The 11,326-nt window shown below is 33.0% G+C and overlaps 1 protein-coding gene and 1 long non-coding RNA gene across 2 annotated transcripts; one reads left to right on the top strand and one right to left on the bottom strand.

The window, feature by feature from the left end:
- Positions 1 to 141: 141 nt before the first annotated feature.
- LOC116181794 lies at positions 142 to 1,086 on the bottom strand. Its single transcript, XR_004147340.1, has 3 exons — positions 980 to 1,086; positions 848 to 926; positions 142 to 173 (listed from the first exon to the last, which is right to left on the bottom strand). It is a non-coding gene; the product is annotated as an uncharacterized LOC116181794 (long non-coding RNA).
- A 6,690-nt stretch (positions 1,087 to 7,776) lies between these two features.
- On the top strand, positions 7,777 to 10,527 carry LOC116181795. The gene is made up of 4 exons (XM_031502223.1): positions 7,777 to 7,956; positions 8,006 to 8,214; positions 9,598 to 9,757; positions 10,338 to 10,527. The coding sequence occupies exons 1-4, from the start codon at positions 7,827 to 7,829 to the stop codon at positions 10,439 to 10,441; spliced, it is 603 nt and encodes a 200-aa protein (XP_031358083.1). The 5' UTR covers positions 7,777 to 7,826; the 3' UTR covers positions 10,442 to 10,527.
- Positions 10,528 to 11,326: the final 799 nt, after the last annotated feature.

The raw sequence follows: 11,326 nt of genomic DNA, 5'->3' as shown, positions 1-11,326 counted from the left end.
AAACGCTATTTACATACGACAACAGCTGCTTTTAACGACAAATGCTTTCTGTGCTGCGTTTCACGACAAATGCTTTCTGTGCTGCGTTTCACGACAAATGCTTTCTGTGCTGCGTTTCACGACAAATGCTTTCTGTGCTGTGTTTCACGACAAATGCTGGTAGCCATCTAAAACTAATAATGATATAAAAAATTATTTCACACATTACATACTTAGAATAAAATAAAGATCAGTGATATCTGGATTATTGAATTCGTTTACAAATGGCAAACATCCTCTAATTTTATAACAAACATTCGCCATGAAACTTTGAACAAAATCTGTCTTCATTTTTGTTCACAAATAAACCTTAAAATTGATATCTAAACAAAAAAGTTAGTAAATAACGTTTTTCTGCCCTTTGTTCAGTTTCGTTCAAACTCTTTTGATAGCCCACAAAATCGTTCACAAACGAAAGTTAGTGAATAGACGTGTTATACAATAGGCATTAAGGTGGCTACAGACTATGCGTGTATTCGCAATTCAAAATGTGCGATTCGCCAGCAATTTGTGCATAGTGTGTATGGATTCATTCGCTTAAATCGAGAATACATGAATAGTCTGCTGGGCTTCATTTATTTAACTAGAAACTGCCACGAACCGAGCGAATCCCGAATACACGCATAGTCTGTTGCCACCATTAGACATGTGTAAATGTGCTAAATCAAATGCAGAAAAACGATATTATTTTTCGCCCACACTGAAGGAATTTCACAATACTGAAGGCCACAAACGTGTAAATCGATCCGATTTCACACTTACTTATTTCATTATGTTATTTTATTTAAGTTGATAGGTAGGTACTTACATTTCATATCACGCCACCTCCATTTTTATCTTGCAGAAACTACTTCTTGCACGTGCTGTAAGGGTTATGGAAATCAAATCTATAATAAAAACTATTATAACTTGTAAAAATATACGCAGATTTAACACCTACTACAAATTATGAATTCCGATGGTTAACACGTACATTTACTGGTAGTCATATCTATCGATGATCACCGATTACTTAAACAATGCTTTTACTTAGAAGTAATTCAGAGAGAGTGAGAGAGAAAGAAAATAGAGAGAAATCTGTCATCTGTGGTAAAGAACAATGGCGTCGTTCCCGGCTAATTTAAAATGCAATCTTAGGTTTTCATTTTATCAATACTTGCATACTTACCACAATAATTATTGCAAGATTTTTAACCTGCAACAACTAAATGTTTATACTCAATGCCTATCTGCATAAACAAAGATATGGTAACTGTGCACGGTCCGTATAAAGTGTGTGTATGTATACAGTGTACTTCAAAAAAAGTTTGTAGAATTAAAGTTCTTATAGCCGTAAACTGAAGCCGTATACACCGTAAATACTGAAATTGTAAATTACATTATACTATTTTTGACTAGAAACTTTGAAAAATTTTCAAACTTAGATGAACTTCTCAATACTCGTATGCGCCATAAATACGGCCGCCCACTTGAAAACATCTTTTGTCCTTCCGTTATTTGCGGTTATATCAGAGACATTAGAGGAGGTAAATACTCCTATACATACTCCATAGGCGGTATTCCGTTGTTAACCATTAATATAAATGTCGCAAGGTCCGCCATTTTAGCGTGGAAAAATGCGGGAAAATCAAAGTAATGAGGCAATGGCAACGTCGTTACAAACACTTGTCAAAAACTTTCAGAATTTTCAGAACTTATGTCAGTTTTATATGTGAAAATTAATAACAGATGTCTTTTATATATTCCGTTCACTACAGTCACTAAACCGTTCACTTTCCATTTAGATCATGGTAACCCAGCAAACACACGACAGATACATTGTTCCCATGGTTTAAGGTAAGTCTTTCACGTACCTAATGTAGTCATGTTTTCTTTAATGCAATTTACTTTCATCGTTTTACTTCTACTAAAGATTTTATGTTAAATAACACACTCGCTAGTGCTAAGTACGTTTTTTTTCTAGGAGTGTATAGAACAGACTACCTTAGACTACTACTACTAAATTTATTATCAAGACATCGCAAAGGAAAGATCGACTTCAATAATGTGGACGGCTTCATGGATCAAATCAGAAACTGTCGAATCTTTGGTTTGAATTTAATTACAGAACCAAAGATTTATATAAGTAATAGATACGCGGACCTTATGGACGCATAAAACCGTTGGTGTGCAATGACATCTATTGATTTATTTAACAATTTGATCGCTCGAACTGCCTTAATTTCCCCTTCCCTTATTATTGATTTTATATCCAAAAATCGAAATGGTGGAGCAAAGCATTACGCTCCACCTATAATATTTCTATCTCGCCTTAACGCATTTTTCTCTCGAACGGTGTACTTACGCAAGAACTTAAGTTACGCATTTTTATGAAATTTGATGGAGGTTTTAATTATCTATCCAATGGTATGGAATTCTTCTTGTAGGAGAAAATGGGGAGCAGAAAATGCCGAAAATGCATTTTCCCATGTTATTTCCCTATGTTCCGCTGTCAACTTGCCACACTGTATAATTTATATAGCTATTTGTGTAATAAGAGCGCAAAGTGCATAGTTGTCGCTCGGCGAGTTGTTGACGCGCGACGGCGTAGCCGGAGCACGGCAAACTCGCAAGAGCGACAACCGCACTTTGCGCTCGAAATGCACACAATATTTATCATGACACAAAGACAAAAAATTGATTTTACTTCTTTCTACTTATTACTTCAATAATAATTAATAGTAATTTAATATCAAGTATGCGCCTGACAGTTGTAATAGTGTTTGTCAATCACAACAACAAAAACACTTCAACCAGAACTTCAACTTTTAATTTGCTACGAAACCTCGTAGTTCCATCCCATTTAGAGTTTATTATTCATAACAATAATAATTGTACATTTAATATTATGAATAAATAAGTTTAGAAACTACATTATGTGATGTTGTATACATGTAAATAAATTGACGCTGTCTAATCGATGGGCGAACGACAAAATGACTATCGCTTGGCGAGCGACAAAGTTACTTTGTCGCTTGGCGAGCGACAAAGTGACACTTTGCGCTTTTATAATACAGCGAAAAATTGTTCTTTCTGTCATGATTGCGAAAAAAATATTTATATTGGATATATTTTTTTTACATAAAAAAAATAAAAGAAAATTCATCTAAAGAACGAGTGCGATAAAATGTCTTATGAAACGTGTTTCTTATTCTATTTTTTCTATTTGGGTTTTTACAAATAAAACAAAATTTAATTTAATAGTAATATACTGATGTGCATAGCTACATATACGTGTAAAACATTAGAAATTAGTGTTTTTGCAGTTTATTTGTTGACAGTATTTACCTATTGACATTTTGAAATCAATCGCGTCTTTTAAATTAAATTGTAATTTAAATTTGTTGCAAAAAATTTGAGGTCTTTAAAATCGAACTTTATGACATCCAAACGAGTGTCATAAAGTAGACTTTATAACATCCAAATAGAAAAAATAAGTTTGCGACCGTGTGTGAGTAAAGATGGCGTAACCAACTCGTTACTTTCTTACACAACGTTTAGGCAAAGCCTATAAGGTTGTATAAGAAAGTATGGTGATGGCAAAAAATTTCGATGTCGATTTTTTAACGGAATTACACGTTTTAGGTGTTTTTAAGTCATTTTAAGCAATTTTTGGAAAAAACAAAAAGTCCGATTAATTTGAAATTTAAAACATAAGCTTTTTAGCCAAAAAGTAAGGACGTATCAACTTTTGGGCAAAATCGGACCACGCATAAAGGTACTTTATTTGAAGCCCTTAAGGGTTTTTTAAAAATATATCAGAAACTAACGCAAATATTTTCACCAAATTTTATATATTGCCTTTTCTTGTTATTATCTAAGATATATATTTTATTTTGAGCAAAATCGGGTTACGCGTAGGAGTAGGAGTATTTGAAGCCCTTAAGGGTTTTTTCAATTATATTGAAAACTAACATAACATTGTCACCAAATTTTTTACTGTACTTTTAATAAGAAAGTCGTGTGCTGTACCACACCAACATTCTTATTGCTTTCTCACAAAAGTGGAAGCAATATTATCCGCACTTTGTCCGTCCGTCTGGGTAAAATTTGTAGACAAGTTTTTTCATAGTAATTTTGAAGCTATCGACATATTTTTTTTTTAAATTAAAGGTACATTATCGAACCAAGCGAAATTATTTGGAATTTCTCAATATCTTGGGAGCTATGTCTACGTCTTTTATGAAAATATAAGTTGAATTTCTACATCAGTTCTGAAAATTCGGAAAAACTTCGGGGAAATTTGGAAAACTTCTGGAAACATCGAAAAAATTTGAAAAACTTTGAAAAACATCAAGAAACTTTGGAAAATCTCCGAAAATTTTCGAAAAATCTTTGGAAAATTTTCGGAAAATTTTTTTTAAATCTTCGACAAACTTAGGAAAACCTCGGAAAAACTTAGATAACTTAAACTTACCGAAAAACTCGGAAAATTTTCGGTAAACTATGGAAACAGTTCGGGAAACTTTGAAAAACATCAAGGAAATTTAAAACATCTTGGATAAACTCGGAAAATTTTCGGGAAATCTTCGGAAAATTTTTGGATAATTTTTTTTTAAATCTTGGGTAAACTTAGAAAAACTTTAAAAAAAACCTCGAGAAAACTTAGATAACTTGATAAACTTACGAAAAAACTAGTGTGAGAAAGCAATTCTTTGTAATCACGAGTGATAACGCGATTTTTTTTGTTTGTGCGAACATAATTCCACTGATTTTATGACACCTATAGACGTGTTCTTAAAAAATCATGTGCAATGCATTATTAACGATACAACTATTGAAATTTATCACCTTGTCTATTAAAATTAATTCCTTAACCTCGTGTTCGCCGCCATGTTTAAATGTCAAAATCAGCTGTTTACTCGTTTACTTTTCCAGACCGTTTATTTTCCAGAAGCAATTTCAGTAAATTGTGCACGACAAGACGCATGCGTAATCGCAATAGTAGTGCTCAAACTAAACGAAGCAAACAAGTAAATTTATAACCGCATATTTGTGCAATTGCAGTATTCATCTGAGTAAATTTTCGACCGTACCCTGTATATACTTTAAATTTGTACCTAACTTCACTCTGCAACAACTTTACGTTTGCGACCTTTGACGACGGCCGACGTTGCGCATGCGCGCACCTAAGCGCACCTGCGACCTGCCATTTGCTTGCAATTTTTCATGAAAAAGATTCCAAAAATCCAAAGTGAAAGTGCTAGAGCATCTGTGAATCGTTTTATATTCTTATTTTTTTATCCGCACGAAGCGCAATTTATGTTAGAATGATATGTTAATATTTTGGCGTTTGTTTGAAATATTTTGCGTTTGTTGTGCATTAATTTTGCGTTGGTTATACTCCTATATTGATTTTGCGTTTGTTGTGTATTAATTTTGCCATTGTCGTGTTACTGCTTCTTTCGCACATTGTCTGCTGTGTGCTTGAAGTTGGGCATGAGTGCAGTAAATAGAAGCAGGACTGGCTATGTGCCATTTAACTTTTGCAGAGACTTTCAAAGGGGTGTGTGCACGAGGGGCCCTAACTGCCGTTTTGTACATGTTTCGGCAGCGGAGCAGAGAATTGCAACCCGAAACGATCAGGCAACCAGAGATATCGCAATTGAGATCCGTCGCGCAATAAATGTTCGACCTCTATGTAATGACTTTGTTCGTGGCGTATGTAGAAAAGGCGAGGGCTGCCTAAACCGACATCGTCGGCCAGACGAACATTTTGAGCCGTTGGTGTGTCCGCTCTGCCTAGACCGTATTTACAAGGGTTTCTTGAGGTGCTTTGAGGCCTGCCACCATGTGGTATGCTGGCAGTGTTCTCAACACCTCCGTAACATCTGCCCTAAGTGCAGACAGTCGTCACAAATATTAGAGTTATATGCTTAATTACTTAAATCTTACATTTAATTTAAATAAAACTTTCTTGATGTGGATGAGTTTTAATCTTTTTTGATGCACTGTGAAATTAATTCTTTTTCATTTTGTAAACATTGCTAGCTGGTAGCGTAATTTGAAGCATAACTGGATTTTATGGACAGACGATACAGGACAGGTATTAACAACACCATACATTAGAGTAGAGGGTATTGCAATTGGGTTGTGCTAAAAAATTACGCATATAGATAAAAAAAATTTCCTAAAATTAACCGAAAGATATTCTTGTCCTTTAGAAAGGGTTAATAATCAGTGTGGTAGTACACATTATTATAAAGTAAATTAAGTGCTGTTTTTATTATAGGCACTTGAAGGACTTTGTGTTAAGTTTACCCCTTGAATGTAAATTGGATCTATGGAACTAATTTTGAAGCAATTAACTCTTACTAGAAAATACTTTTGAAAGGGTGCTTTATCTGTTCACATTTGACCTGCAGAATACTGCTACATCAGGTGTTCAAAAACGTAACTAACAATGTAATTTTAACTACACTTCCTCATTCCAGTAAATGTTAGGAATTTGTCTTTGGGCGAGTTTCTACAAGATTGAGCTTTTGTTGCATCATTGGTTTGATTTCTGGTGTTGACAAGTGCCCACTTTAAGCAGTAGAAGGCAGTTTAGCCGTTCTGTTAGATAGGCTTCCAACTGATTTAGAATTAGAAGTTAAATGAAATTTATGTAATAAACGTGTTTACTCTCAGTTCTCTCGTACACACAGTGCAAATTGTTACCAGAGTAATTTCTGATTTAGACTACAAATTTTATTTAATAAATTGTAATATGCCTATTGTTTTACATTATTTTCACTTGTATTATAGTCTCCCGCTTCATAAATCACTGTTAAACCCGAGGTTATTAAACCATTCCTCTTTGTGTCGCACTGCTTGGGCACTGATAGCTGCTGCTTTGTTTGATTATTCTGTATAAATTTATTGCCACAGTACCTTTTTTTTAACTGATTAATATTAACAGAAATCTGTTTGATAGGCCTTATTGTCATAGTATTAATCATGGAATATATGAAACCTTCAAATGATTCATCTAAAAAAGAAAAATATGTAACTTAAAATTGGATTAGGTGTATTCACTTTCTATAGTCCTTGCTTCAAAGATGATATCACTTTGAGAATCACTTGCTAAGTATATTCGAGATACATGATTGCCAATTCGCTTTGGTAAAAGTGATAAAGCCACATTTGTGTAGCTTCTTTTATGTTCTTTACTTTAAATGCTGTTATTCATTCACATGCCAGCATTAATATCTTGCACAGGATAGACTAAAATTGTGGTCGAATACATATGAGATTCAATAAGAATATTCTTGCAGCACATTTTTTGCGAATTCAAAAGTATTAACATTTGAATTTATGATGTTCCATCTCGGTGGATTATTTATAAAATATGTACTATCAAGGTTCACGGATAATTTTTCTTATGTCAAAATTTATCGATTTAGTCGAGTGTCGAGTTTAGGGGAATTTAAGTTTAGGAGGGATATGCATGTTGTACAGACTACAGATTGACCTGTCACTTTTGTAATCACTCTGGTTATAGTGCGCCATCTTACATTCACACATTCAGATGTAGGTAATACAGGTTTCGTATTATACGCTATTAAATTTCGACGAAATACAAGTTCGACAAAATACAAGTTATACGAAATGCCTGTTAGGTGCTTTTTTTTATACGCAATTTTTTTATATGTAATACAAGTTATACGAAATGCCGGTTAGCTGTTTTAACAGTTATATGCATTGCTTTTTATACGTAATGCAACGGCACGTCCTCATACATAATACATACATTTACTTCGCCATCAATGGTAGTTCCACACGGAGAATATGCAGAAGATGAGTATGTCGAGGAGTATGCGGAATCTTATGCCGAGTCCCAAGAAGTACCAGTAAACCAATTTAATTCCCAATCCATTAATCGTAATGGAAATTATGGTAAGTCAAAAATATTACACAACATTTTGATAATAATTCTGTTTTATAGAAATCAGTGTGATGCACAAAATATTAGAAATGGTAACAGAAATAAAAATTCAAGTCAACGATATTGCCAGAAATATGCAGAGTTTCAAAGTAGACAAGCAGCCCGTTGAACAATACGACATATTTACCAAATGCCTGCCCTTAAATAGTTTTGAAGCGATTGAGAAGTTTGAGGAATTAATAAGCGACCTTGAAATCAACAAATTATTTGTAAGTTAATAATTGCATAATCTTTCTAGTTGAAGGTTCTTAAGTATAGAATATCTGTGAATGTACTGATTGTATTTTTCTACTCATGTTAAATAATATATAGAATGATGCGTTTTCAATTAGGGATAAATTATTCAAACAATGAAATAGTTTTTGATTATTCATCTGTTGTACGCTAATCGTAAAGTAGAAAAGTATTATTTCACTCATTCAAAAAGAAATATTCTTACACTACTCACAAAAACTGTTCGATATGAGTTTTGCGCTCCTGGGAATTAGCCCTATTTGGTAGGAAAGTAATTTGTGACATGATTTCAGTTTTGAAAAATCAAGTCTGCCATTGAACCGTTTTTTGGATGAGAGGCACACACAAATGTTATTATAGAAAGGTTATTCTGATTGAAAAACTTAGTAATGGTGTAAAATTTAAGTCAAATAGGTCTACTTTTGAATTTCTTATGAAATCCTCAATTTTATTTACTACATAGAATATTTTAGATAACATATCAAAATGTTTCTATCTACTTCAAATTTGCTACATGGTCGGTCATTAATTGTTTAATCAACATTTTATGTTCCTCGTCTTTCTACAAGCATTTTTTTACGGACCTTCATTTGCTACAGCCAGCCATCCGCCAAAGTGAAATTAAAAGCTACCTTTTTACAAAATAAATTTGCAAAAATGCGCTAAAAACACTACAAAAATCAAAGTAGGTTTAGAACTTTGAAATTTTGTACGTTTTTTCCAGGAGCGTGGCAAGGTAAAATTGCGCTAGTGCAAAGTTTGTTCGACGCGCCTTTTTTAATAATAATAATAACAATAATAATAATGTGGTCTTTGCACATTTTTTTATTATAAATAATACTGTACTTCTTAAATATATAAATACAGATTTTGCATACTTTTTATTTAAAAAAATGTTTGACTAAATATTTATTTAAAATTAATTTTTCTAGCTTTAACTTTAGCAAATTCACTATACTTATTTTACAATTATTATATTACTTATTTACGATCAATCCTGACTCAAGTGCACTTAAAATTGCAAAATAAAAACTTTGTAAAATACTTTTGTATAATTTTTATTTTAAAAAATCTTAGGACTTTTTGGCGCCTAGCAAAATTTGGCGCCTAGGGCACTTGCCCGGTTGCCCTACTGGATGCCACGGCCCTGCGGTTTTTCATTCTAATAAAACTTTTCTTCATTTGTGTGTACTTCGTCTCCTAAGAGCACTTTTGCTAAGTCGTTTTTTGAAAATTTCAAAACTGAAGTTATGCCATAATGAGTTTCCAAACAAACCAGGCTGATCCCCAGATGCTCAAAATTCATTTCCAAACAATCCTGTATATATAATTTTAATGCTAATAATTGTTTATTTCAGAAAACATTTTTAACTACAATTGGTGGAAATGATTACAAAGATAATATAAACCGAGTTTATAAAATACTGTTTACAAATGAATTGGGAATGGGTTGTTCCTGGTTGGGCCAGCGAAATAACAAGCGTATGGTAGACTTAAAAATTATTGCTGCTGTTAAAGGTAAATATTTTAGCAAACTTTAACCTTTTATGTTGTATAGCGCATTTACATTAAATCCCTTAGAAATAATAATAAGGTCATTGCTACTCTCATCATGATTAGTTGTCCTTCATAAAGTGCTCATGATATACCTATTGATACGCTATTTACATCCAGAAAAATGTATTTTTGCAATGATGACCATGAGTGTGTTGGTGTGTTTGTGAATGTGTTTACTCCAAAACGAATATAATGATCGGAGGAGTAGTCTCATCTTTTATCTCTGAATATTATGAAGAGCGCGTTTTTTCCATTCAATAAGGCATATGGACATTTTTGGGAAAATAAGTTTGAAACTTTTTAAAGGCATTTGCATTGCACAAATCTATCTTTGCGAGACACTACGTAATTAAAAAAAAATTTTTTTTCTTAAATTTGCAAAAAATGCGCTTTCATTCTTGTATGAGATATTTCATAATAAAAGACAATTTTTTGGCTTAAATTTAAGCACTGTCTGCATCTATTTGCATCATTCCTCACATAACCATGTCTTCTTTCATGAAATGTTTTTCTTGTTGTTAATAATAGAATTTTATTCTAGAAATAATCATTGGACAACACAACATTCAACAAAAACTTATAGAAAATTGTTCGTCAGAGTGGTTTCGGCATGCGCGCCAACGTTATCAGCGAGAAAAAAAATGAAACTTACTTTTTCATCTATTTGTCCTCACTTTTATTTACTAGTTCATATAATATCATACATGTTTGACCAATAAATGCGTTTTTGAGATAAATAGAATTTTATTACCCTGTGTATATATCAAATACATCATTCTATTATATGCAGGCAATGTTTTGGGAGAATGTAATGTAGACAGCACTTTACAATGTCGCAAGTATGTTACATACTGATGTAATTAATATGTGAAAGTGTTTAAGTAAAAAATATCGCCTTGTATTATACCTGAGATATACCAGAGTAATGTAGCAGGTACATGATTTTCCAAGTGATTTGTTGCTGACATTGAGTAGTCCCACAATAGCACATGTAAGTTCCATGGTATGTAACAGATAACATTGACATAATTAATTTTATGTAACAGTTATATACATGTGCTGTGACTGTGTAGACTGGGTTTGTATTACATACATACTTTATTTTTTTAATGCACTTATCAATTCACGTAATAAGTTCATTTTTTCTTTATGCCTGGTGGCAGCATCACTCCTGTAGCGTTTTAACCATTCTAGTTCATTGTTAAATGATGAACCTGAACTCCGTTTTCTTTGAGGATGCGGGAGTGTTGCTTGCAACATCCTAATAAAGTGTTTCAGTTATGTAATTCTGAAGGTTAAACTACTTACATCACTCCGGCTTGAAGCACGTGAGGATTCTCCCGATACATCGTCAGAGTGTGTGACCCCTGAAGAACTACTTGCAATGCATAGTGGATTAACATCTGCATCTGTTGCAAACATTTCTTCGAATATGGTAAAATACGGCCAACTATATGTCCCTCTACCAGTCTTGCTATTAGAATCTTTGATTCGTTTATAAGTCTTCTTTAGATTTCGAAATTTTAAGTC

Source organism: Photinus pyralis, unplaced genomic scaffold, assembly GCF_008802855.1.
Source record: "Photinus pyralis isolate 1611_PpyrPB1 unplaced genomic scaffold, Ppyr1.3 Ppyr1.4_unclustered_Scaffold2029, whole genome shotgun sequence".
NCBI lineage: Eukaryota > Metazoa > Arthropoda > Insecta > Coleoptera > Lampyridae > Photinus > Photinus pyralis.
The sequence above is the reverse complement of the archived record's forward strand: the minus strand, read 5'-3'. Positions and strand labels throughout refer to the sequence as shown.

What these genes read in the sequence shown, in the direction of transcription:
- LOC116181795 (XM_031502223.1), top strand. Translation starts at nt 7,827, where the DNA reads ATGGTAGTTCCACACGGAGAATATGCAGAAGATGAGTATGTCGAGGAG. An exon ending in TAATCGTAATGGAAATTATG is followed by an intron (nt 7,957 to 8,005) that starts GTAAGTCAAAAA and finishes TCTGTTTTATAG; the next exon opens with AAATCAGTGTGATGCACAAA. An exon ending in AATTATTGCTGCTGTTAAAG is followed by an intron (nt 9,758 to 10,337) that starts GTAAATATTTTA and finishes ATTTTATTCTAG; the next exon opens with AAATAATCATTGGACAACAC.